Raw genomic sequence first — 27,018 nt, 5'->3', positions numbered from 1 at the left:
CTTCTTTCTAAGAGTTTTCTAAAGACCTGCTTCTGGACTGGTGTCTGGGTTGGCTAGTCATGCTTTTCTAGCACCTTCTGTTAGGAGGTGTGGTTAAAAAAAATATTTTTCCTGTGGGGTCAGAATGAGATTCTCAGACCATAAAAATAGCGACAATTAAAGAAGAACTTGAAGAACAGGTGAACTCCCCAAGTTCTAAGGTAATCAAGTGTCCCAGTCAGGGTCAGCTTATTGAAGGATAAAAGGGGGCATTTTAACAATCTCTACTTTTCCCTCTTTTCTACCAGCATGCTTTTTTTGCATCCAATCCTGGTGACCTGAGTTAGGAGAGGTGAATAATGTCCTTAAGATGCTGACATCACTTTTGTCAGTACTAGCTATTTATGGTTGACACCTGTTCTGATTAGTTGGTAACCATAACTCATCAGGTAATTTTTGTCAATACCATTCCTGTAGGTAAGTAATATCATGCCCATTTGACAGATGAGGAAACTAAGGGCTTTCCCAAAGTCACAAAAATAGTGTAAGTGGCAGAGCAGGGATTTGAACCAAAATCCGTCTGAATTCAAAGCCTGTGCTCCATATCAGTACAACACTGTTCTTTGATGCCAAAAGCTAAGAGAAATCTGTTAAGAGATTTAAAGGAGATGACGCAGGAGACCTAAAGGGAGTAAATTAACGACATCAAAAGATGTCTCCTTCTGCCCTTTCTTGGAATTCTGGGACTTGACACAGTTCCAGATGAGTTTACTGTAGGAGATGTGGTGGGATGCTGAGTGGCGTGGCAGTGAGGGTCCACTGGGGAAATTGAGGCCAGCCAATGAGTCTGGTCCTCCCTTGCTGATCCCCAGGATAATCTGGACTTCCGCCTACATCTACGGTATGAGTTCCTGATGCTGGGGATACAGCCTGTGATTGACAAACTCCGGCAGCACGAGAATGCCATCCTGGACAAGTAAGGCCCAAGCTACTCATCTCCATGGCAAACCTATGGGGACAGTGCCTCAGTGGGGGATGGTCAGGGCCTTCGTGGAGGCTGCCCTTTCCACTGGAGACCACCTGCCTTAGCCAGCATTGATTCAGAATCAGCTCTGGGGTGGGGGTGGGGAGTGCTTAGGCCCCCGTCCCCTTGTCCCACATCTTACCTATGTCCCTGTCTGTCCTCTTTGTGGACCTGCCATGTCATCGCTGATGGACCCTGTAGTTCTCAACCATGGCAGTACTGCCCCCTGGGGGGCGTTTGGAAACACATGGGAGTATTTGGTTTTCACACTGGCTGGTGGGAGCGCTATTAGCATTGGTTGTTAGGGGCCGGGGATGCTCATTCTGCACCCCCGCTCAACAAAGAAATGCCCACTCCAAAGGCAAGCCGTAAAGGTCCTTGTCGCTCAAAGGGCACAATTACATTCCCGTGAGTTACCAGTGAGTCCCTTCTGCTTCTGTCCCATTGATACAGGCTGCTTTATTACACTGGGTCTTAGTGGAGAGAAGATGAATCCTTTTGAGGTAGAATGGGGGTGTGAATGGGGTAGAAAATGAGAGACTGACTTGGAGGGATGACGTGGGGACAGTATGAGAACACTGGGGAAGGGGTATGTAGGCCAGTAGTCCTTGACTGGGAGTGATTTTACCCCCAGGGGACATTTGGCAATGCCTAGGGACCTTTTTGGTTGTCACAACTCAAGGTGGGTGGTGCTGCTGACAGTGGGTGGAGGTCAGAGAGGCTGCTGAAGAACCTCCTGCAGCTCCCGGATTAGCCTCTCATAACCAAGGGTAATCCAACCCCAGCCCAGTATTGGCAAAGCCTGATCTAAGGTGATGGGCCCTGGGTTGGCGTCCCTGAGGGAGGGGCATGGGATAAAGGAGGGGAGTGTGGGCCTACAGATAGCTGGATTTTTTTTTTGGTTTAGCATTGGTCCCACCTGAATGAAGCTTTCCGTTTTAGCTGGTGAGGTACTCAAAGGGGCTTAACCCTCAACCAGAGATGTCCCAGTGGTAATGTCTGCGCTCTCTATGCTCCCGTCCTGTGTAGGCATTTAGACTTCTTTGAGATGGTCCGGAATGAGGACGACCTGGAGCTAGCCAGGAGGTTTGACATGGTGAGGAGCCTGCCGGGGTGAGGTGACTGCAGTGGGGTCCCACGGGGCCCCACAGCCACTTCTTCAGATCCTGTGCTGTGGTAGGTCCAGGGTCGGTTGTGTTCCCTGGTGGGCATCTCCATGGCCAGGTCCTACTTCTGGAGCCCTGGCAGTAGGTTGGCTCTGGTGGGCCTCACCTGGCGGGCCTTAATGGGTAGGGTATCTACGCCCTAGGGGACCACAGCCCCCAAAGGAAAACAAGCCAGTTCTTACACACGATGCCTCTCCTGTACTATTTTCCCCCTGCCTTCCAGCAATTTCCTGAGTCCCTCTCACCGTCACTAACCAGATCGTGCTTAGCAAACAAAATCATAATTTCATGTTAGCCGAAACCCTGAAAATACACAATTCTGCTGCTTCAATATTGTACTATAAAAACCCTATCCAACCAGAAGCCTACTGTTGGGTGCGTGCTTCAGCCGCTAAGCATCATCCCATTATATTCTCAAAAGCCCCGGATTTATAGATACAGAAACCGAGGCCAGAGAGGACAAGCGGCTTGCCTCTTGTCACACAGCTAGAGAGTAGGGCCAGGATTTGACCCCAGATTTTATACTTAGGCTACTACATGCTTCTTGAATCATCTATGCCCCTGCTTACTTCCCTTAGTCTGAATTAGTAGTTCTCAACCAAGGGCAATTTTGCACCCCCCTCCAGGGACACGGATAATGTCTTGAGGCATTTTTAAGTTGTCACAACTGGTGTAAAGAGGGTGTCACTGGCATCTGATAGATAGAGGCCAGGGATGCTTCCAGACACCCTACAATGAACACAGCAGCCCCTACAACAAATATCACCCAACCCGAGGTGCCAGGAATGCCGAGACTGAGAAACCCTGGTTTATAAAATTAGCACACCTCCCTTCTGTTTTTTAAGCCTGGGCCAGCAGCAGGGAAAAGTACACTGTCCTGGGAGAGGGGGTTCCGTGGCTGAGGCAGGGTCTTCTCTCCCCTGTTCTCGTCCTCCGCTGCCTGCCCCCTCCCCAGTCACCGCCCTCTCCACTCCCCCAGGTCCACATCGACACCAAGAGTGCTTCGCAGATGTTTGAGCTGATCCACAAGAAGCTGAAGCATACGGAGGCCTACCCCTGCCTGTTGTCTTTCCTGCACCACTGCCTACAGATGCCCTGTGAGTAGCCTGCACTTGCCGCTTCCCTCAGCCGGCCTGAGCCCTGGCCGGGGCAGGTTGAGACGAGGCATCAGGACCTCCTAGGGTGGTGAGTCTCACCCTGTCTCCCTCTGCACATGCGCTGGAAAGGCCACGCCAGGACTCAGGCCCCTGATAGGCCGTGCCACCTCGAGCCTCTGGTCCTCCCTCCCTCCTTGAGGTCAAGGCTTCCACTGTCATGGTGGGGAGTTGCTGGGGACATGGCCTGAACAATGCCAACATCCCATTCCAACAAGTGGTATCTTGATCCCTGTGAAATCAAAAAGCTCTGGCTGTCAGTTCCTCACAGGGGCGTGATCAGCCCTCTTGGGAAGTTTCAAAAAACAGTTTTGTGTTTGGGGAAGTAGCACAGATGTGGAATGAGCAGGGATTGTTTTTCTTTAAGTCAGTTCCTCCATTTAGTCCTTGCTGGCTCCCACCCTAACACTCATCCCTGCCTCCCTTTACAAATACCACATGTCAGCATCTACAGGGAGCAGATGCTGGGCTCTTAAGATCCAGGTGTGCACACTAACTGCATAAATTGCACATAATTACTGATAGCCCAGCATGCAATTCGCAATGAGCTTTAACCATTTGGTATTTAAGTTCTTCACAAATAGAATATTTAGAAAATTAGCGTGGGCCACCATCATGGTCAACCTCTTTCGTGGTGGTGATGGTGGTGATGGTGACAACTACAATTTGTTGTGTGGCTGCTCTGGGCCAGGTGTAATGTGAGGTCCTTCAGCAGTGTCTCCAAACCTCAGAATGACTTAGAAAGCATGCATTATTGTCTCCAGTTTATAGTGGGCAAACTTGAGGCTGAGTGAGTCTTTACATAGGAAGGAATTTTTGTTTTCTTTGGGGTCAGGCTTTAGATGAAACATGTTCTACTTCTGTAAACCAGTGACCTGGCTTTACAGTGTTTTGCTCGGTAAAAGGTAAATGCCAGTCTGCAATGCCTGTGTCAGTGGGGTGGTGGAAAGAAAATAGACACAGTGGCCTGGACGAGGAAGCTCTGAATTCTTCAAAAGTCCGTCCAGAAGGTCTTCATGGAAGACATGGGAAGTCCCTGGGAAACCTGACTTCTGTTCCTGTGTTCGGTGTTCCACCAACAATATATGTGGGTCTCTCTATTCTGCTTCAGAATGGGGCTTTGCAGACATGACCTTTCACCATGTAGGCATTGATGGTTTGACTTCAAGGTCAGGATCATGCTGGTTGATGTCCCTTGGTGGTCAGTAGAGACAAAGTATTGGAGATCAAGAACCAATGAAGAGAAGCTTATGGCTATCACGGGAAAAGAAAATTCATGTCCAGCCAGACTATGATTAGAAGGGATGAGAGTAGGGCCCTATGAGATCAGGCAACACACAATGCCTTTGCTTTCTAGTTCAAGGTCACCTTCACCAAAAAATCTTCTTGGATTTCATTACCACTTCTCCAATTCAGTCTGACTCCCTCTCGGTGCATACCTGTAATTAGTTTGCATTCATCTTTCTCTGTAGAATAGTAACAGATAATCCTAAAACACTTTTTTTTTTTTTTTTTTTTTTTTTTAATTTCCCTGGAGACTTTATTATTTAGCATGTAATATTTTGGAGCAGATTTACTTTCTTAAAGGTGATGTTTTTAGATAATGTAAAAATCAATTTACATTCTCAACACATAGGATGCGCAGGTACCAACAGGGAAGAAAAGCAGCCAGGAAACATTTCAGAGAGTAAAGAAATATGTTGAGAGGGTTGACACATTCATAGAGGGTCAATTGCAGATAATCAAGAAATGACTGGATTTGTGATTCTCCATCATCAGCAGTTGCCTCCCCCATCAGACAGGGAACTTGCCAAGGGAGGGGAAGGGCACGTTTTACCAGCCTGGGCAACACTCCAGGGGGCTCCAGGGCTCAGTAATGAGATGTGTGTGTTGTCCTTCAGACAAGCGGAACGGTGGCTACTTCCAGCAGTGGCAGCTTCTGGACCGCATTCTCCAGCAGATTGTCCTCCAGGATGAGAGAGGCATGGACCCCGACCTGGCTCCCTTGGAGAACTTCAACGTCAAGAACATTGTCAACATGTGAGCAGTGGCCAGCCCTCACCTGTCTTCTCCTCCTTCTCCATCTCTCTCCTACTTGGGGCCTCACCAGTGAAACCTCAGCTCCCTCTCTCAAACCAGACACCTCCCAAGGGTCTTTGCCCCAAAGAACTCTCTGAGATCGTGGGAATGTTTCATAGCTGCACTGTCCACATGTGGCCGCTGAGCCCTTCCCATGTGGCTAGTGTGACTGCGGAACTGACTTTTACCTTTTATTCCCTTTTAATTAAATTCAAGTAGCCATATGGCTAGCGACTGCCACATTGGGCAGCACAGATGAGGGGGTCACTCAGCTCTCAGTGACCCACTGCCTGCAGTAGATAGAGGGAGAATTTAAACACATTAACACAGAGCAGGAATCAGCCGACTCTGCGTGGCCTGTGGGCTGACTCCAGTCCTCTGGCTTGTTTGTGTCTGGTCCATGAGCTAAGGACAGTTTTTACATTTTAAAAGAGTTGTTGAAAACAAATACAAGAATATGCAACAAAAACTGTACATATGCGGTGTGACAATTAAGTTCGCGAACTCATCCTGGAAAAAGTGCTACAGACCTCATTGCTGAATATCACCACGGTCACCTTCAAAGGACTCCCCCTGGGAAGCTATGCACTGGCCCTTTAGAGAACATTTGTGGACCACTGCTATGGCGCATGGCCACTTAATTGGGAGGCTGTTGGACAAGGATGTCAGAGCCTGAGGTTTTCGGACTTGTTGTCTTGGACTTGACCCTGGGTATAGAGAAATACAGAAAACCAAGTTCCAAGTCAAGTCAATTAATATTCAGACCTTGCGTTAACACACTGATTTTTAATTTTAAACTTTTACTTATCTTCCAGTATAAGTCTGAGCCAATTGCCCTGAAGGAGATACATGGGCTCTCAGTGATCCAGTGTATTGTGTTCCAGAGTCTAGCAGAAAGTGATTTTTGAACTATCCAGCTACTCTTTTCATTTGCACCAATAGTTGGGATTGATGTACTTAAAGTGCTAATTGATAAGTTGCACAAGTACAAGTAGTAAATATCCAATTGTAGCTCTATTTTTCTTTTCTACTACTTCTTTACACTATTTAATAGGAAAGCTTTTCCTCTGCTAGAGGGTGAAAACTCCTCAGGTGCAATGAAGTTTTTGCTGCTTTTGAGGCAATGGAAATCCTTAAGCTGCCAACATAGTCTCAAATCTGCGACGGAAAAGACTAGTTCCAGATGTGAATCAACATTCTAGATTTGATTTAGCCTTAAATCTCTCTCCTTTCTGGACTAGAGCTGGGAAGCTGCAGCAGAAGGCAGCGTGCACACATGTGATGGTTTGGCTTCTTTCTCTGGTCTGTTTCTCTTCTAATCCCATAACCCCCTCCCCCACCCCCCCGTTTCCAGTAGCTAGCCAGTTTCTGACTCCCACCAGGGGCAGCATGGGGGCAGAACGGAGAAAGGGAGAAGGTCTTACTTGATCAGGTAACTTAGTAAACAGGCCTTCTTCTCTCTGGGCTTGGCGCATGGGTAAAGACATGAAATGTATTTCTGGGGTGTTCAGAAGTTCCTTGCTGGGTGCCTCTCACTACGAAACCCTGGTCACCAGCCATGCAAGGTGGGTTTTGTTCTTTTTCCCATCCAGGGATGGCTAGTATCATCCCTTCCATCAGCTCCTGATACATTGGCAATACAATACACACAGATTGACACTGATGAAGTATCCATTTTTCTCCCACGTGGACTTCTTGGACAGGGTGTAAAATAGCTTTGGCCAATTCTTCAGCGATGCTTACATCTGGCCCAGGAGAAACCCTCATGCAGTCTCATGTTTACAAACTCTAGGAGCACTGACAGGTCCTGGCTCAGCAGTGTCTCCTGCTTATTGCTTCTTCACTTTCTGGACCTGTGTGGGCTCACGTCACACCCCAGTCCACCATGCCACCCACCCAATGTCAAGGAACATGGGTCCAAACTCTCTGAGTGGCCTAAAGAAGCCACTTCACTGGATGATGAAGGAGGTATTACCTCCAGGGAGGATGGCAATGGTTCTCGCCCATGAAATCTCTGCTTAAATGAGTTCCCCTTCCATGCTCTGTCCCCTCTTTATGTCCTGATCTTGTTGAGGAAGCCGAGAGTTGTGGCTCTTCTACATTTTTAGATTAAAAAAAAGAACACCTGATTATTGGGATCTCACCTTGGGATTTCACCTCTCTTATTACACCGTGGTGTCTAGGTAAAAACCCCTGTTACAAGAGTTTGCCATGAATGAGGACTTCTTTCTTGTGATTTAGACCCATCCCCGCTTCACCCTCAACACACTCATTCTGTGTTGTTGAAGTGGGCGATTTCTCTAACACACAGGTCTTTGGAAGCCTGGGCCATGGTAGGGCCAATATTTTGATCTCTGTCCATGCAAAACCCTATTTGTATAAAGGGTACAAATCACTATACAGCTAAGGGAAGCCTGAGACTTAGTCCTTATTCTACCATTAGTTAGCTGTTGTCTCAGTCTCTGGTCTCAGGAGCCTCAACTTTTCACAGAGGGGTTAGATTATAAGTTACCTAAGGGCTGTCACAGCCCACAGAGAGACACATAAAAGAGAACTGGGCAGGGGTGGGGACCTGGAGAAACATCTGGAGAGTCAAAATCCTGTCCTCCTTGATATGGCTGGACAGATCGGAGATCAGGTACCAGTGTGGGGAATGGGAAGATGACGTGACTTCCGGGAGGCTCTGAGCCGGCGTTCAACAGACCCTTCCCTCTACTCCCCACCAGGCTCATCAATGAGAACGAAGTGAAACAGTGGCGAGACCAGGCAGAGAAGTTCCGGAAAGGTGAGGATCTCAGCCTAAATCTGCTGCACACTCCGCGTACCTCATCCCTACCCAGGACTCACCTCCTCCTTTGGAGGGGGACGCACACATTCACATTCTTTCTCTCCATTTCCTCTCCTGCCCCACCCCCATCCCAGAACACACGGAGCTGGTGAGCAGGCTGGAGAGGAAGGAGCGAGAATGTGAGACAAAGACGTTGGAGAAGGAAGAGATGATGCGGACGCTGAACAAGATGAAGGACAAGCTGGCTCGAGAGTCCCAGGAGCTGCGCCAGGCTCGGGGACAAGTGGCTGAGCTGGTGTCCCAACTCAGTGAAATCTCAGTACGTGGGCACCCTCGCCTCCTTTTACATCATTGAGCCAAGACCTTGGGGATATGGTGGGAAGAAGAGGTGTAGGGAGGGGCCAAAGACCCCAGGATGAGGGAGAAGAGAGGGGTCCTCAGCCCAGCGTAGAAGGGAGCCCTGAGGCTCCAAGGGTGGCACCTTGGTGTTACTTAGAAAAAAATGATACTTCTTCCTCTGGGTGACACTGTCGCAGGAAGCACACCTTGGAAGCAGAGTGCAGGTGGGATTTTGGCTCCCCCTGCCCTCAGCTGGGTGCCCTTGTGCAGGTAACAGCCCACACAACTATGTAGCAATCCTGCTGTTGCATTGTGATGACTACAACTTTGTCCAGTCGAATGTTTGGGATACAAAGAGAGCAAATGGGGGCTAAATGTCTGTGGGAGGTAAGAGCAGGATTGGGGGGCCTAGTATAGATGGAGAATAATTGTAAGGAAAGGAATAATGGGGGGGGGGACCTGAAAGGTATCATTGCTGATGGCTTTGTTGTTCTGATTTTTCTGTCTCCCCACAGACAGGACCTATATCTTCCCCACCTCCCCCTGGGGGCCCACTTACCTTGTCTTCCTCGATGACAACCAATGACCTGCCTCCACCCCCACCTCCTCTCCCATTCGCCTGCTGCCCCCCACCGCCACCACCACCCCTTCCACCCGGTGGGCCCCCCACTCCCCCTGGCGCCCCACCCTGCTTCAGCATGGGCCTGCCCCTCCCTCCAGACCCCTTTCCCAGTAGTGACATCCCGCTCAGGAAGAAGTGTGTCCCCCAACCTTCCCACCCACTGAAGTCCTTCAACTGGGTCAAGCTGAATGAGGTGAGTAAGAGGGAAGAGGTCAGTGCATCCATTCTCCTACCCAATGGGCGGGCTGCCCGTTGTTTGCAGATCTCTACCCTGGGTTCTTTCTTTGGTGGGGGTAAGTGTAGACACAGTGGATGCAGACGACGGGGTTCCTGACACCAGGCAGCTCGCTGTTCGCTGGGAAGACCATCTCACTGGGAGCAGATGGCTCGGCCCGTGGTAATGCTTACATTGCCCAAGCCACCTACCAATGGGATTTGTATGTGCTTGGGGTTAATGAAGTAATATAGATGACAGAGCCTGGGCCAAGCAGGGGTATTTCCTGGACAAGACAAGGGCTGGGCTGGGATTTTAAGGATAGGTTCAGTCTGAGGAAAAGAGTAGAAGATCTAGGCAAAGATCTTGAGATTGTCAAGATCAGGGCAGCGTGTACAGAGGACCAAAATGATGAGGCCGTGACAGCGTCAGTATGACAGCACACTTGTGATGAAGAGTTTGATGTCAAGATACAGCCATTTTGGTGTCTTCCCAGGGAAAATGGGAAGACACTAGCTACTTTTATAGATTGCTCAGCAGCTAGAGATCCTCATGAATATTATCGACTAATAATCACCAATTCCAGGCCTGTGTGTGTAGTTGATTTCTCTGTTGGACTCTCATGAGCAGAAAGCAGAAATGCCCCAGGTCACATTAGACCCCTAGTAACTGGAGGCCAGTTCCAGCCTGGGTCGAGCCCTGCTTCTCGTTCTGTACTATGTCCTGTTAAGAGGCCCAGTGGCTTTGTCCCTGACATAAACACATATGAGGTAATTGAGTTCAACTGGTCTGACCCACACTCACACTTCAGCAATAGCCGTGCAGGCCTCAGCTTGGAGCTGGGACTAATGGATGCCCCCTGAGCTTGTTGTATGGGCCTGTTGGACCAACTCTTGGGGCATTCATAGCAGTGCCATTCTGTGTGAGCTTAAATGAGCTCATATGGAGACTCAAGTAAGAAGAGATGTGAGATTGCTAAGTAGGTCAATTATTGGTTAGATGCCTTCTCCCAATGGTTGACCAGCCAGCCAGTCAATCTGAGGTCTGCTTTGTATAAAGCTCTTTGCTGGGGTGCTGTGATGGATAATATTAAAAGGTGAGACATATTGTTGCCCCTTAAGAGCAAATTAGGAAGTGTATTTAAAGAAACACCTTGAGATCCTGGGGAAGGGATTGAAGGAGAGGTTCTAACCTCTAACCAAACCAGGTTTGGCTCTAACTAACTGTGTGACCCGTGAAATCACTCATTTTATCTATACCTCATTTTGCTTATCTGTGAGCTGATCTCTAAGATTCCTTCTACTTCCAGTTTTATAATCTAGGTGGAAAGACGAAGCATGAATGCAGCCCTTTCTTAGTCTCCTTGGCCTCTGATAATATCTCCAATCTGAGTTATTCAAATTTTAGAGCACCTGTTAGCAGCAGTTTGAAGCAATGCTGTTAAAGTTTGCGACAGCTGCATTGTAGTTGTGCCCTGTGGATGCTTCTCCATGGTCACCAGGCAAACCAGAAAGGCCAACTGTATGCGAGCAGGCAAGCAGCTCTGCAGAACCAAAGGCCATAGGCTGTGTGGAAACGTTCATTGTTCATGATCAGTAATAATATATTTTTTAATTGTGGTAAAAAAAAAAAAAAAAGGTATATATTTTTTCTCCTGTACTTAACAATTTATTAGTTTGAAAATGTAATGAAAAGATGACTAGGCACCTCAACAATTAAGGAAGACAGATAAGGCAACTGATATTTTCGTAACAGTTTCACCATATGGAGCTTCATGCTTAGGATTTTCTCTCAGGTCCAGTAATAATAAAATCTACATAAATGTCTTAGAGACCCAGAGCAGGCCGGAGTTTCATTCCTGGACTAGTGACTGACACATAGAAAGTCTTCATAATAATAACAATAATAATAATAATAATAGAATAGATTATTGTTAGTCGCGCTACCATGTGTGCTTTAATTGTGTTATGTAACGTAATCCTCTCTTTAGCTTAGTAACTAAGCACCATTGAGACTCAGTTGCCTTTTATGTGACATGAGAAGTGAATAGTGTCCCTCCGTTTGCCAACAGCCCCACATAGTGACGAGGCTGGCAGAACAAGCCACTTTGGTCTGTCTGACACCAAATGCTCTGTGAGGGAAACAGAATGAGACGTGTTTTTGAGAAAGATTACCCTGGCACACCCATGATATCTCTAAGGGGGCAGAAACTCCAGGAATCTAGACTGGAGGTGATGAGATCTTTGGCCAGAGGGGTATAAAAATTAATTTTGACCATGATAATACCTGGTAGGCACATCAAGGTGACCTGATGACATTTAGGATGTGGGGAATCCTAGGCGTAGATGTACCTGTGTCTGGCTCCAGACATCAGCTACCTCCACGAAGAGGCCCTAGTGAATATGGGGAACGGAGAGCAGGAAGAGTGAGGGAGAGACTGGGCCCAGTGTGTTGTCTCTTTCTAGTGTCGAACATCCTGCTCTCTCATTCCAGCCCTTTTTTTTCTCATTTTGGCCTCACGAGGACTAAAGAGCAGTGGGACGCTTTACCTCTCTGGGCCTTCCCACGGCGCTCACCTCCACTCCAGGCATAGATTTAGATGGGGACTGAATTAGAAGCTTCCCCTCCTGCCTTCCTCAATTCAGTTCACTCCATCTTCTCTCTGCCACCTACGTACCCCATTCCAGGAGCCTGGCTCCTCTGCTTGGCCCCCTTCCACTACCCCACGCGTGCTTCTGTGTTCACACACACACACACACACACACACACACACACACACACACAAAATGGTTGTTTCTGCCATGAAAAGAATGCGTCTGTGTTGGGTTTGGCCAGTTGCCTGTATCCCTTGCCGCTCTGAGCTTCCCAGCTCGGCATTCCACAAGAGGGTCCCTGGCCTTAGGAAGGCCACAGGAATGTCCCCACCCCCCTGCTCTGGCCTAGCCTCCCCTTTTCCAGAGTTTAAGAAAATAACAGTGAGTGAAAGGTATGCTTCTCGATCCAAGCCTTGCTGAGGGGGAGATGGAGGGAGGAGGAGGCCGCATTAGGAAGGTTCTCCAGCCGCCTTGCCATCAGAGGAAGGTGGGAGATTCTATTTTAAGAAACACGAAGCTCTAGATAAGGTGACTGTTCCTGGGAGGAGAGGGGTGGAGCATCTGGGAGCAGGGGCTCTGCTCTCTGTCCCCTAAGCCATTATCAGGGTGTCACAGGACAACTGGGGCCTTCTTGGCTTGGCTAACAGCTCCTCCCCAGAGGCTAACAGCTTCTCCTTAGTTCCCTGGGGTAGTGGTCCAGTGTAAGGGTTCTTCACAGAGCTGGGAGGCCTAAGTTGAGAGACCTTGGAATGTAACCCCCTGGGCCCATCGCAGTCACAAGTAATGGACCATCTTCCCCGGTCTGACCAACAGGAAATTGTGGCAGAGTCTTGCTGTCCTCAGCAGTCACTATAGTGGCCAGGATGTCCCAGCCATTGGCATTTGTCCACATTCTGGGAGTCTGGGAAAGTGGGAGGAAGACTCCTGGGAGAGAAAATGACCATCTCAGATACAGGAAATAAAGTCTGCCCTCGGGATTTGAGGATCTCAAATATGTGTGGGCACCATTCCTTCCAATGGCTCCAGCCAACCCTGACCTGTAGGGAGAGGGGGCCCTGTGCAAAGTGCCCTGGGAGCATTAGTTTGGTTTGGTTTTCTGGAAGGAGTGTCATACCCACTCTCATACTTGCCCATCCATCACTCAACACTCCCGTTGATTTCTGTAACACGCTCACAAGTGGCCCCACACAGAAAGGGGAAGGAGGTTGTCTCTGGTCTCACCCCTGGAGCAGAGTATTAGGGAGGAAGAATCCACTCCCTTCTGAAGGCCTGAAAGCCTGGCTGTTGTAAAGTGTGCAGCTGGGGGACAGGTGGAGTGAGGGAGGCATTAGACATCTCCACAGTGAAGGAGTTGTCAACCATGGGGTCTTCTGTCTGCCCTGACTCTTAGGAACGTGTTCCTGGCACCATATGGAATGAGATTGATGACATGCAGGTATTTCGGGTCCTGGACCTAGAAGACTTCGAAAAAATGTTTTCAGCCTATCAGAGGCACCAGGTAAGACCCCGCCCCCTCTAGCCTCTTGGGTCTTGACTTTCAGTCTTGACTTCACATATGCCCCTTGAACCCAACCCTCATCCCCTCCCTCCTGCCTCCCTCCCACGGATATTGGATGATTTTCTTCTTTGTCAGGTACCATGTGCTTGCCAGGAGTGTAGATATGAATGAGAGGTGTGCAGTGCAGCAGGGGGAAATGTCCCATTGTATTACAGTTTGTATTTGAACATTAACTGATGAAATAGTGTTTTGTCCATTTCTCTCTTTCATCCTAGAGCACTTGAGGTAGAGTCCGAGGGCCTGGAAACTGTTGACCCTGCTTCTCCTTTGGTGTCAGGATTTACAGACTATACCTAGAAGGCATTATAACTGTTCAAACCTGTTTCTCCACCATACTCTCATCTCCCAACACCCCCAAGAGTTAGTTGGGTAGCAAAGGATGTTAATGTTTCAAGGAAGGTGGAGCTGCCCCAGGTCACGTCAGGGCATTGAGGCTGGGCCAGGCCTGGGCAGGCTGACGGGGGCCCTGGGCTCTGCTCTACAGACACTGTACAGATGGCTGACCAGTAAGCATGGTCTTCCAGCAGCAGTCAGGGGAGTGGGGTTAGTGGCAGAACACAGGTGGTTCCTAAGGCAGGGGTCTCAAACTATGCCGAGTACTTTTGGGGATTGCCAAGAATGCTGAGTCTCAGACCTCATCCTTACATGGATGTGAGTCAGGAGATGAGTCGGGAATCTCATTGCCCGGAAATCTGCATTGCAGCTAGCACATCTGGGGGCCTTCGGCCCTAGTTCAATTTGGGCATCACCAGCCAAAGGCCTTAAAGTGTTTGCTTTCTCTCTGGCTTGCCTCTGAGGGGCTGTTTCCTCTTGGGATTATGCTATTTTCTTCTGTATTTTCTCTGCTGATCCCAGGGTTCCAGCCCTGAGGACTTCTCCGGGTTCTACTGAGTGGAATCTGTGCCCTCCTGGGCCCTGGGCAGTGGCTGCATGTTGTGAACAGGCTCCCAACAGCCTTCTGCCAAGTCCAGACCTGTGGCTGACCCTTCTTGAGGGCAGATAGGACTGAGGGCACGTGTGACGGCTCCTAGGGGACCAGCCCAAGGGGTAGGGTGAGGATGAAGCTCTGGTTCTGTTTTGGGGTTCTACAAAAAACAGATGGTTGTTTATTTAATTTAAATACGGGTGCTCAAGACATTGATTTCTACCCCTGCTGTCAGGAGCCATGTTTAGCTCTTGCCCATGTCAGGCAGGCACAGCCAGGCAGCAGCTGAAAGGAATCCTGTGCCTTAGTGCTTCTGAATGGGCGTCGAGGATGGAGGAAGTGTGTGCAAGGGCTGTGTCAGGCATGGCCAAAATCACACCCCTCCACCAAGTTTGAGCATCTTCCTCTGGACCACTGGTCTTTGGGATCCTGAGGTGGGGCCAGGGTGGGGGCTAGTGGGGAAAGAGGGGCTGTGGGATTGAGGACAAGCTGGGTTTGGGGTCCCCATTTGGTGAGTGGAGAAGAGTTACGATGGAAAAGCCCATTCTGTCCCCACTCACCTCTCTGAGCCCACACCGTCCAGCCCCCTGTTTCAGGGCTGGGCTCATGCAGACTACTGTCATTCAGCAATTGCTCAGATGGTGAGGCTGACTTCACAGCAACAGAGCCAGAGAGATCTCAGAGGCTGTGTTGTCCTGGCCGCTTCCTCTCCCTGTCCTGGGACCCGGATGGTCACGGGGCGGGGGGAAGTCCTATGAGCTGTGGGTCTTCCCTCTGTGCCCTGTGCATGTTCTGAGTTAGTGACTTCAGCTCCATGAGGATCCGGAAGGGAGAACCAATTGACAGCTCTGCCTCCTTGGCTCCCATTAGAGGAATGCCCTCTGCCCTCAGGGCAGAGTTCCAGCAGAGGAGAGGGAAGAATGGCAGCCAAGGCCTGGGGTGGGGAAGCTTGGGGGCCTGGAGTGGTGGTCCCACTGGGCCCCAGGCTAGCGGGAGACTCTGCCTGTCCTCTGCTTCGTATGGCTTCTCTCTGAGTGCATGTCTGCTAGAAGTAGCTCCTGCTCAGTGCTACTTACAGGTCTCTGTCTCCAGCCCTGGGGGTCTCATTGGGATGGGGCAGACCGATAGAATTGAGGGGTCCCCGTTTCTCTCCTCCTATTTCTGGGTCCCTGTACCTCTTGGCTAACGTTGTGCATGTTTAATTCTCTGTTGGCTGTGGCTGCTACCTGCCTAGGAGCTGATAACTAATCCTTCTCAGCAGGTGAGTCACTTGGGGCTCTGGATACTCCAACTTTTAACTACTACTCTGGGCTGCTGCCTTATACTGGGCCTCCAAATAGGGCCTGTCCATTCTACCTTATTACCCACTCATACAGGATGGCACAGGGGAGGGTCCCCAAAGAGAAAGCAGAAATGTAGGAGGGGGTTTAGTGTAAACAGACCCCTGACCGCAGTGGAGGTGAATGGCTACTAAAGTAAGGAGAAAGCTTCTAGGTCTCTTGTCTTACCCAAGACAAGGGCCCACAGCCAGGCTGTCCTGTAAGACGGCTCAGGCTGGGCGCTGCACAATTCCCGGGGCACAGTTCACAAAGCTAGTGACGTGAGTGGTGGCCCCTGCAGTTGTACCACACGGCACATGTGCTTGGAGGGACCTCCCAGAGTAAGAAGTATGCTCCTGTCTAAGTAAGACAGTGGCCTCCTGTCTAAGTAAGAAGGGGCCCAAGAGAAGGCGGATGGAATCTTTGATTTCTTGGGAATATGCCTGCTGGAACCCCAGAGGAGAGAATTCTATGTGGAATTCTGCCTCAGTTTCCCCACCTCTGAACATGTGGATGCCTTCTACCCAGGGCACCTTGGGCTGTGCCTGAAGTCCCTAAGAGTCCAGAAGCTGTGGTCCCATGGGGACTTAGAACCAGCTTCTTATCATAAGCTGGGGGAGGCTCTTGGGTGGGGCACTAAGCGTGGGAGTTGATTCTCTAGGGACTTGTAGATCATAGCACGTTGCCTGAAGCCACAGGGACCAGTCACTCTCCTCCATAGGAATAGCTCCTTTAGTTTGCCCAAAGAGGGCAATCTTAAAAAGGGGGTTCCTCATTGCTTTGCCCCAACCTATTCTAGCTCGTGGTAAAGTCCCAGATGACTCCTTTTAGAGAGTCAGTTATTCGCTACCCTCCTCTCCCTCTCCTGTCTTTTTCTTTACCTTTCTTTCTTCCTTTCACACCAGGTATACTCCCTGGTTGGTAGGGAGGTGGCTCCTGGAGGGAGGGGAGGGCAAGGAGAGGACTGGGGAAAGCACACACATCAACCTTTCTCATCGGCTTGTTGGTTGCAGAAAGAGTTGGGCTCCACCGAGGACATCTACCTGGCCTCCCGCAAAGTCAAAGAGCTGTCAGTTATTGATGGCCGGAGGGCTCAGAACTGCATCATCCTTCTCTCCAAGTATGTGCTTGGCCTGCCTCTTTGGCTCCTGCCCCATGATAGGTTCCTGATGGGAGGGAATGGGCCCCCCAGGAAGCAGGGGCCAGAAGTAGGGCTAGAGCAGAAGATGATGGTTGACCTTAATGCCTGGGGGAGAAAGGTGGCAGAGGACTGGGCAATGGCAGTCTGTGTCCTCCCCTTCTCTGCTGTCCCCAGGGAACATGGGGGCGCTGATCTAGAACCCTCTCCCGGGAGCCCACGTTGAGCAGCAGCGTGGGGCTTTGCAGACAGGAAACTGCCCCAGTCATGTGGCCCCTGACCAGCCTGGTCAGCATTGGGCAGTGGAGTTGCTCTAAGCCCATGGAGGGCCCCACTAGGCTTAGGCCACAGAGCAGCATGATCTCAGCCCCCAAGCATTTCCCGTGGCTGCAGAACAAACAAGCCAGTATCTGTACTAACAGCACAGCTTCTGTGTGGGGCCTCCTGCCTGAGCTGGGGTCAGAGGGCACTGCCTCCCAGACTATTCTTAGTGCTACCCCAACCGCCTCTGGGACATCCATCCCCCTTCCCTCCCACAAGGCCCCAGCCCTCAGTTTCTCCCCCTTGATGGCGCGGGAGAGTTCTGCACCCTCGGGGCTCCCATTGGGTGTGCATCTGGAGGGCATAGGGAGTGTATGTGTGCAGGGGTTGGGGTGGCGTCTCCCCCTCCCAGACAGCAAGACAGATTGGAGCAGCTGTGTGGGAGCTGAGGTGCTGTCAGAGACTGAGGGCTGGTCTGTCTTCTGAGAATGAAGTAAGCAAGAAACTGCCCCCTTAGAAGTCTGCCGATACTCCCATCCTCCCATGGAGATGCTGCAGATATTTTAGGCATGAGGAGAAGGAAAAGGATCAGAAACTCTTCTCCCTGCCTCTCAAATTGTCCCTATCAGCTCTGTCAGAGACTCAAGCAAGAGACCACAGACTCAAGTCTCTATTTAGAGGCTAAAATACCTCATTATCAAGTTTATGGAATGAACCACATTAGTTTATTCCAAGGAGGCTTTACAGAAGGGCTGAGGAGGGAGGACTATCAGATGTACTCCCAAGTTCACGTCAGGGAGAGAGAGAAGCCTAAGAATCCATCTTCTGAAGGAGAGGGTCTGGCATCTGATCAGAGGGCCCAGGCCAGGCTCCTCAGGGGCGGGGTTTTGCCTTAGGTTGAAGCTTTCTAACGAGGAGATCCGGCAGGCCGTCTTGAAGATGGATGAGCAGGAAGACCTCGCCAAGGACATGCTGGAGCAGGTGAGGCCCCTCCCGGGGAGGAAGGCCCAAACTGGGGGGCAGCTGTACCCCTCTGACAGCCCCCAGAGAGACCGAGACTCTTAGGTCAAGGAGAAATTAGGCTGGAGGCTGGGGAGTGAGGGAGGGGTTTACAGAAATTCCCGGGGGCCAACCTCTCTGAGGGGCGGCCAGAAAAGGCTGCATCTTTTCCAGGGGAATTGAGGCATCGAAAGGACATATGAGGTGATTCCCATGGGTCTCGAGGCAAAGTCAGAGTGACCCATCGTCATAGCTTCCTCACATCACGTCCACCTCAATTTGTTGCGTCTTTCAAGAGAAACCTAGAAAATACCTAACAAAACCACCATCAACTGGACTTCATTAAAATTATGTACTCTGTTCATCAAAAGACATTATCACTGGAGTGAAAAGACAAGCCCAACCTTGAGAGAGATTTGCAAAGATCTCATATTCAGGATAGAGAACTCTACAAATCAGTGAGAAACATGACAAAACAACTGCACTTAAAAATGAGCAAAAAACCTGAACACAGACTTTATGAAAGAGCTCATTTCCAAGTCATTAGAGACATACAGTAAAAGATGCTCAATGCTACTAGTGATCAGAGAAATATGGGGAATAGGGGTATGTGAGGTAGGTAGCACCACGCATCTAGCAGAATAGGGAAAAGGAAGAAGACTGACAATCCCAAGGGTTGGCAAGGGTGTGAAGTAATTGGAATTCTCATTCGGTACAGTCATTTTGGAAAATGCTTTGGCAGTGCATTCTAAGGCCACACATACCTCCCGATGGCCCAGGAGTCCCTCTCCTGTGTCTATACTCTGTGAACAACCCAACTGTCTATTGATAAGAAAGCAAATAGACTGTGGTATATTTCTACAGTAGAATACTACTCAGCAATGAACAAAAACAAACTCTCAATACTTACAACATGCATGGATCTCAGACACTATATTGAGGGAAAGAAGCCAGACAGCAATGACAACATACAGTATGAGTCCATTTGTATGAAGTTCAAGAATAGGCAAACTGAGTCTAAGGTGATATATTTCAGTTGCGAGCCTATATGGGGGGAAGGGGTGGGTTGGCTTATTGAAGTTGTGCGAAGGAACATTCTGGCGGGATGGAAATCTTCTGTATCTTAGCTGCGTGGCGGTTCAGTGGGTGGGTAGTTTTGTCAAAACTCATTGAACAGAACATTTAAAGTGGATGCATTTTATTTTATGTAAATTATAGCTCAATAAAGGTTTAAAAGAAAAACCACAGAGCTGTATACTCAAGAATAGTGTACTTTACAGTACGTAAGTTATTTCTTAATTTTAAAAACGTGAAAAGACAAAAGAAGTTTAGAGCTGGGTGCCCTGTGTCCCCTTCGGGCAGATGAAACGTAAATCATCCATATGAGGTTGCATCTGTGTTTTAAGGGGACGCCTCCCGACCTGGAGCCTGGTCAGTGTGTGGGCTTCTGTGTGCTGTACCCCCTTCTGTATCAGCTTCCCACCGGTTTCCTGTCTGACCTTCACCTGCTCTTTGCAGCTCCTCAAGTTCATCCCGGAGAAGAGCGACATCGACCTTCTTGAGGAGCACAGGCATGAGATCGAGCGGATGGCCCGTGCTGACCGCTTCCTCTATGAAATGAGCAGGTCAGGACAGCACGGCTGGGAGAAGGGGCTCGGGGAGGGCAGGCTGAGGGGGGGCTGGAGCTGGCTCCTGGGGCTGGGGGTGCTGGAGGGGCTGGAGGGGCCTGCCTTATGCCGTAGCTCGCCCTGTCCACAGGATTGACCACTACCAGCAGCGACTGCAGGCCCTCTTCTTCAAGAAGAAGTTCCAGGAGCGGCTGGCTGAGGCCAAGCCCAAAGTGGAAGGTATGGCTGAGGGTGTGGGGGGGGCCTGGAGGGCAGAGGCATGTGGGGAGACTGTGGGGTGTGAGTCCACAAACAGCGCCAGAGGAAAACCCCTTCCTTATTCTCCATCCGCCCCCTGCCCCCCTGCCAAACAAACAACCAAACAAACAAACAAAAAAAACTGTCAAGGACAAGGGCAAAATTTAAAACTATGATTATTCTAGATAAATGCACTTGTTTATATCAGCACATGTGCCAAAGATGTGACACGTTCCCCAGGCCTCTGCGTGCAGTTCTCTAAGGTTGGGGATCTGGTGACAGCTGCCCCAGCATGGGACAGGTGAGCAGGTGATGGTAAGAGCAAGCCCCCAGGACAGCGCCTGGCACGGACTGAGCTCATCCATCTTTACCCTGCTCAAGAGACTAAGCTCATAGAAGACCTCTGGGCGCATTGTTTTAAGTGTGAGCCATTCAGAAAGTAGGAAACGGGCAAAGTGATCCCCAGAGGCGTCTAATTTTCTGGGTCAGGGAACTCCCTCCTACACAGGACTTTTCTAGAGGAGCACTTTGTAATTGCATGAGAACCATGTGCCACGCTCTGTGTGAAACCTGCGTGGATGGTCTCATGTGGTCCTCACAACAGCTCTATGGGTGCATCTCTTCTTTCATCTCTAAAATGGGGAGATGTTGCCTGAGGCCGTGTTTCTACTGGTGGGTGGTAGAGCCAGGAGTGGAATGTAGATATCATGCTTCAAAACCCATCCCTTCACTGTCATCCTGTAGTTCTTCCCGGGGATGGCAGAGGACGGAGGCGCAGGGAGTTGGGGGAAAGGCCGATGGTCAGGATACTGGGTGGGGGGCGTTCAGGCCAAGGAGGGGAGAAGCAGGAGAGGCTGTGAGGGCCATCTGTGGTGAGGACAGGGTCAGCAGAGTGGGACGAGGGAGCTTGTGTCCAGGCTGCTCAGGGGGAGCAGCTGGGGACAGGCAGAGCATGGGCCCCCTCTGCTGGACACTGGGGCTGGCCAGCGCTCCCTGAGATGCCCTGTGGAGAGAATGGCCTTCCCTGGAGTTCAGTGAGTTGTTTCAGGGAGGTTTCTGGGCATAGGTGGGGCATGGCAGAGCTAGAGGCAGACAGTTTCTGTAATCTGGATCCTGACACACACGTACACAACAGGAGAACTACAGGCCGGCTGTGATCACAGAGGGAGAAGGGTCTGTGACCCGAGAGACAGAGAACGAGATAGGCAGTGACCCCGCAGGTCTGTGGTCGGGCGGCACCTCGGGCCCTGGCGATGGGGCGGTGCTTCCCTTCATGCAGCTTTCTGTCCTGCTGCAGGCTGCCTCTGGGGCATGAGGCGCAAATGAGGGGTCAGCCTAAGACATGCGTGCTCAACTACCTGTGTGGCTTGGGTCGGTGGCGCTGTGGAACCAGCGTAGCTTAGCTACCAGGTTGTTTAATCTCAGACAATTGCCTGTTCCCAGGAGCTCGCTCCTAAACTCTCCATAATAGTCACTGGATGCACAGGAAAGAGTATCCCTTTATTATCCAGCGAAGCAGAACGAGCTGTGTTTTAGATGGCAGGACCTGCTGGGGAAGGGAATCATCGCTCTGCTGTAGCATAACTGCTGTTCTAGAATGCTCTGGAGGTCTCTTCCCTCCAAGAGTTGGGAAGAGGTGGCTGAAGTTGTATCTTACAGAATCAGGTCAGTGGGCTTGACTGGGGGTAGAGACGAGAGGATTGTGTAGGAGTTGGGGCTCTTATTTTTTCCAGTTCCCCCAGGGAATAGTTTTGGAAGAGCTAAGCTTTGGCCTATCCCAGCTGGTTGATGAGCTATTGACACCCACCCACCCCAGTCCCATCTTCCATCCCCCCAGCAGTACCTCTGGGTCAATTTGCCAAAAGCCTATTCACCAAATTTGAGAAATTGACCAGTTCTTCTATGAATATATTCATGAATGTATTCTTCTTGAATGTATTCTTATGACTATGTTCATTGCTGAATATACTGAATTTGCTGATTCTCATTATGAATACATTCACTGAATATAGTCAAGATGAATATGGTTTCAAATATAAACATATTCTTATGAATATATTCATGAATATATTATTCTTCTGAATATATCTAAAATGTCTGCATTGCATATGGGAGTTTTCCCATTTACCCTGATTTCCTTTGAACTCTTGTCATCTGTTTTGCCAACATTTTAGCATTCGCAGGAGGATTCCTTTGCAAATTTTTCAAACAGCATATCAACGTTAGAAAAACTATCCCAACCAATAATAAATTGCTGGAAACTTTTATAAGTAGTTTTATTTTAAAGTAAACTTTTTATTAAAATATGCATGTAGAAAAGTACACAAATCCTGAGAGCCCTACTTGACAAATTACCATGAAATGAACTCACCTATGGAATCAACCACCAGGTCAAGCAATTGAACGTTTCCAGCCCCCCAGAGCCCTTCTTCATGTCTCCCTCTCAAACATGACCCCCTCCCACCATTACTCTCTACCTCCTTTCTAAAGGTTTGGTCTGTCCTGAGCTTTATGTAAATGGATAGAGTACGATGTGAATAATTTTGTGCAGGTTTTTTTTTGTTCAGCATTGTGGTTGTAAGTTATCCTGTTGTTATGTGTAGCAGTGGCTTATTCATTCTCAGTGTTGCATTTTATTCTATTGTATGAATATACCATAATTTATTTAACCAGTCTCTTTGTAATTTAAGGAGGGAAAAAACCAGGACTCACTCCAATACCCATCAAGTATAATGCTACAGCTAAGTCACAGACGGTGCACATGTTCAACTTCAGAAACTACTGACAAGCCTTACTTACTATTCACTTTTACAGCTTCTTTTTTACAATTACTTATTTTTAACTGCTCTTGAAGATCTCTGGAAACTTTTAGTCAGATGGTTCTCATTGTATGTTCATAGCAGCCCCTTAGGGAATGTGCAGTTTGGCATCCACCAAGGATCACAGAATAGCTTGGTCTTCTTACCACTTTCAATAATCAAAAAGCATATTCCACAGCTAGTAGCCAAAATTTCAGTGTAGGATTTGTATCCCAATTCTGCACATCAGCCATAAATACATCATAGCTGAGGAAGCGCCAAAGCATCCACATTAGAATTAAATACTGAAGTTTTGGTTACTGTTAGCTTAGTTTGTATTTCTGGCAAATGTATTATTTCGGACATTGGAGGGAAATGGTTAAAACACCTGAAAGTTGGAAAAATTTTCTGAATGATATTCAACAAGATGTCAAGTAACCTAGTTAATCAAAGACACCGTCAACTATAAAGCACACTGTTATCTTATTATAGAACAAAAATAATATGGGGATATTACAGTTGTTGACATATTACAATTTAATTTGACAGGGATTTTTTTCTTTCCAAAATAGTCAGTAAAACTCAGCATTTCAAAAGAGGCAGAAATAGTCCCAGAATATGTAAAATGCTGAAATTTGAACTTTAATCACTAAGTTTAAAAAGTAAAAGTATTATATTTTTGTGTATATTCATAGAAAGAATATATTAATAATTTTTAATATATACAAGAAAAGATATTCTGAAATATATTCTTAAGAAGAGTTGGCACATTCTGAGAATGGGTTCTTTGGTGAATTGGCTTTTGGCGAGTGTGTCTGCTTCCCTGAGACGGGCAGGTGTGGAGTGGACTGTCTATGGAGGTGTGGGCACAGTCTCTGCCCCTCTGAGAATTGAGAACACTTGCAGCCCCTTTTCTGGACATTGTGGTGGCATCCTCCTGAGGTGCAAGGGGCCCCGCTGCCCTGGCCTCCTCTGTGTAGGGACTCTGACCTGCCCCTCGTCTCCCAGCCATCCTGCTGGCCTCCCGGGAGCTGATTCGCAGCAAGCGTCTAAAGCAGATGCTAGAGGTCGTCCTGGCTATCGGTAACTTCATGAACAAGGGGCAGCGTGGGGGCGCCTACGGGTTCCGGGTGGCCAGCCTCAACAAGATCGCAGACACCAAGTCCAGCATTGACAGGTGGGACCCAGCCTGCCCCCTTAGCCTCCATCACACCCCACCCTGGCCTCTCCCCTCCTCCCCCTTTCCCTGTCTCCCTGTCTGACCCCACTCCTCCCTCTTTCCCCTAACACCTCAGCCTAGATGCTTCCCGACCCTCATTTCCTTACCTGTGACCCGGCTTTCATCCACAGAAACATCTCTCTGCTCCATTACCTGATCATGATTCTGGAGAAGCATTTCCCTGACATCCTGACGATGCCGTCGGAGCTGCAGCATCTCCCGGAAGCCGCCAAAGTCAAGTGAGGGTTCCCTCCTAGGCTTCCTTCTCACTGTGTTCACACACTCTTGTCTAAACATCCTCCTTGCGGGCTACTCTGGGCTGACTAGGGATGGGCAGTGACTCAGGGTCTGCTTTTGGGAGAGCCAAAGTCAGATGGTTTGCTCTCCAATCCTTATTTCAGAGATGCCCCCAGGAAACAGCAGGGAGTGGGGAAGTGAGCCCGGGATGGGAGCAATGCTAGTAACAGAAGTGTAATTCAGCCAGCTACCACTGGGGGCAACTGGAGCTCAACCCCTGCAGGAAAGGGTGGGAGACAGTGTAGGACCCTCGCCACTTATTCCACCCAAGGGGTGAGAGAGGCGGGGCATCATACACCATCTCCTGTCAGTCAGTGGCTGAGGGGTCCTAGTGGGGGGTGGGGGGCCGCATAACTCCCTGGCCATGGGTCCAGGCAGAGGTAGCTCTGGCTCCCAGAAAAAAGTGCTCACACAGTTGGAAGTCAGGTCCAAGGAGATATGGGTGGGGCACCAACAGTATCTGCTGCAGGCAAGAAGTCAAAACCTGAACATTTCCAGGGTGATGGAAGCATCTCCAGTAGAAGCAGAAATGCACTGGTAAATGGGTAATATGCCTCGAATGGTTCCTGCATACACGTACCATGTTAAAGTTTATAAATATTACCTGGTGGTAAAAAAAAAAAAATCCAAACCAGAGGCCATGTGTTAGGAAACTTCTAATATGCAGCTTGGCATTTCTAATCTGGAAAGAGCTACAGAAAATGTGTCACCCCTGTTATTTTATAGAAGCACAGACAGAGCACAGAGGGGAAGTGATTTGCCACATGTTAGTGGCCAAGGTAGGGCTGGAGCACAGGTCTGCTGACCCCCAGGCCACTGGGCTTTGCACTGCCCTCTCCCTGAACCCCCCTCAGCAACTCTCCCTCCCTGTGTCCCCCCACAGCCTGGCAGAGCTGGAGAAGGAAGTGGGCAACCTCAGGAGGGGCCTCAGAGCAGTCGAGCTGGTGAGTACATCATCGCCGCCTGCCTGGCTTTGAAGGGATGCTGTCAGAGGCAAAAGCTCTGGTGGCCCCCCAGGCAGCAGACCCTGTCTGATGCATTTCTGGCCCAAAGCTCCTGGCTGGGGTACAGGAAAACTGGCACAGTGGGTACAGCCTCTAGCACAGAGTCAGCCCTTAGGAAAGGATGATTGGATTATCTGGGGCTTAAATTTAGGCTCTTGACGAGGGGACATTGAGACTAGCCAGGTCACTGTCCAACATGTCTATCGGCCACATGCTTCAGTTTGATTCAAGTAGATGGGAAAGAGGACCCACATTCTTTGGAAGCCGGATAGGGGCAGGTAGCCGATAGTGTGACACTGGGGACCGCTGTCCCCCAAAGTTCCTGCTCTATGTCTCTTTGCCTCTTTGCCGTCCTCCCTGGGCCAGTAGAGGAGCCAGGAGCTGCACTGTTTGCTGGAGATGCAGGTCTCTGGTTGCCACCATTCTTATTCTGGTGGCTTCTCCGATGATTCTATCTCTGGCCCGAGGTTAGGCTGGTCCACTAGGGGGATGTCGTCAATTCTTTGTCTCCCACACTTAGGAACTAGAGACCCTAGTGACCCTTCCTGTCTTCACTGCGTGTGTGGAGTGTAGGTGGGTAAGGAGAGGATAAGCTTAGAGAACAAAGTTCAGTATAAGACAGAACCTGTCAAGGCCACGATGGTCAGGAGGGGGCAGATGGTGATTACCAGTTTATAGCCCTTTGAAGTGCTTCCCAAAGCATGGCTCCTGGACCAGCAGCATTTGCGCCACCTAGGAGTGTAAACATGTGTGGCACACTTGAATGCATGCACGAAACACCTGAAGCTCTTGTTAAAATGCTGGTTCTGATTCCATAGGTCTGGGGTGGGGCCTGAGAACCTGTATTTCTTCAGATTTCCCAGGTGAGGCTGCTGCTGCTGGTCGCAGGCCAGGCCACACTCTGGGGAGCAAGGACCTAGAGAAAGAAAGATGGCAGCCATGGGTGAGGGAAGGATAGAGGCCAGGTGGACTGGTTGATAACTCTCACGATCTTCGGCACCCTGGTGTTCCCTCTTCCAAAGGAAGGCTCAATACCCTGCGATTGGCAAACAGGCTGTGCGACGCGGCGACCCAAGAACTCCTGACTTATCCTAGCGCCAGTCTAACCAGCACTTCACTCTCCCTCTTCAGGAGCTGGAATATCAGAAACGCCAGGTGCGGGAACCAAATGACAAGTTTGTCCCAGTCATGAGTGACTTCATTACGGTTTCCAGCTTCAGCTTCTCAGAGCTGGAGGACCAGCTGAATGAGGCTAGGGACAAGGTAAGAGTGCCACAAGCTGCCAGCCGTACCCTCGGCCTAACCCCCACCCCCACTGCTCGCCAACTCAGCTTTATGTAGACACTGCTCCTTCACCCATTCCTACCCGATGGCCCAGAAGGGACAAACCCAGAATCACAATGCTTTGAGGAATCACCATTTTGTCACTCCTATAAGAAAAGCAATAGCATCGGTTGCAAAGCTCATAGTCCATTCATCAGGTGTCAGGCACAGCCTGAATTGTTTTACATGTGTCTCATTACCTACCTTTGGGTTTGTTGAAAGGCTATTAGACCTCTCAATAGATATGTGCCCTGAGATCCAGAGAGGGTAAGTAACTTGCCCAAGGTTGCCCAGCTGTGAGAGAGCTTTGGTCTCAGCGGCTGTCTTCCTGCTTCTCACACTAACATGTACAT

The 27,018-nt window shown here is 49.5% G+C and overlaps 1 protein-coding gene across 3 annotated transcripts in view; it reads left to right on the top strand.

Moving 5' to 3' along the window:
• Positions 1-27,018, top strand: part of DAAM2 (dishevelled associated activator of morphogenesis 2) — a 107,686-nt gene that overhangs the window by 76,376 nt on the left and 4,292 nt on the right. For 2 of the 3 annotated variants that reach the window (XM_019751531.3, XM_088795767.1), the window contains exons 8-24: positions 852-955; positions 2,033-2,099; positions 3,149-3,266; positions 5,225-5,363; positions 8,129-8,187; positions 8,325-8,509; positions 9,045-9,344; positions 13,350-13,457; positions 15,677-15,703; positions 16,775-16,881; positions 18,057-18,141; positions 19,678-19,784; positions 19,918-20,006; positions 23,831-23,999; positions 24,173-24,280; positions 25,222-25,282; positions 26,474-26,605. In XM_019751531.3, the coding sequence (XP_019607090.2) occupies positions 852-955; positions 2,033-2,099; positions 3,149-3,266; positions 5,225-5,363; positions 8,129-8,187; positions 8,325-8,509; positions 9,045-9,344; positions 13,350-13,457; positions 15,677-15,703; positions 16,775-16,881; positions 18,057-18,141; positions 19,678-19,784; positions 19,918-20,006; positions 23,831-23,999; positions 24,173-24,280; positions 25,222-25,282; positions 26,474-26,605 (1,965 nt within the window). The remainder of the gene's footprint in view (positions 1-851; positions 956-2,032; positions 2,100-3,148; positions 3,267-5,224; positions 5,364-8,128; positions 8,188-8,324; positions 8,510-9,044; positions 9,345-13,349; positions 13,458-15,676; positions 15,704-16,774; positions 16,882-18,056; positions 18,142-19,677; positions 19,785-19,917; positions 20,007-23,830; positions 24,000-24,172; positions 24,281-25,221; positions 25,283-26,473; positions 26,606-27,018) is intronic. The other variant, XM_019751532.3, reaches the window with a different exon arrangement.

The sequence above is a fragment of the Rhinolophus sinicus genome, chromosome 2 (assembly GCF_057876585.1).
Source record: "Rhinolophus sinicus isolate RSI-liver-muscle chromosome 2, RSI-T2T, whole genome shotgun sequence".
In the NCBI taxonomy this organism is placed as follows: Eukaryota; Metazoa; Chordata; class Mammalia; order Chiroptera; family Rhinolophidae; genus Rhinolophus; species Rhinolophus sinicus.
The sequence above is the reverse complement of the archived record's forward strand: the minus strand, read 5'-3'. Positions and strand labels throughout refer to the sequence as shown.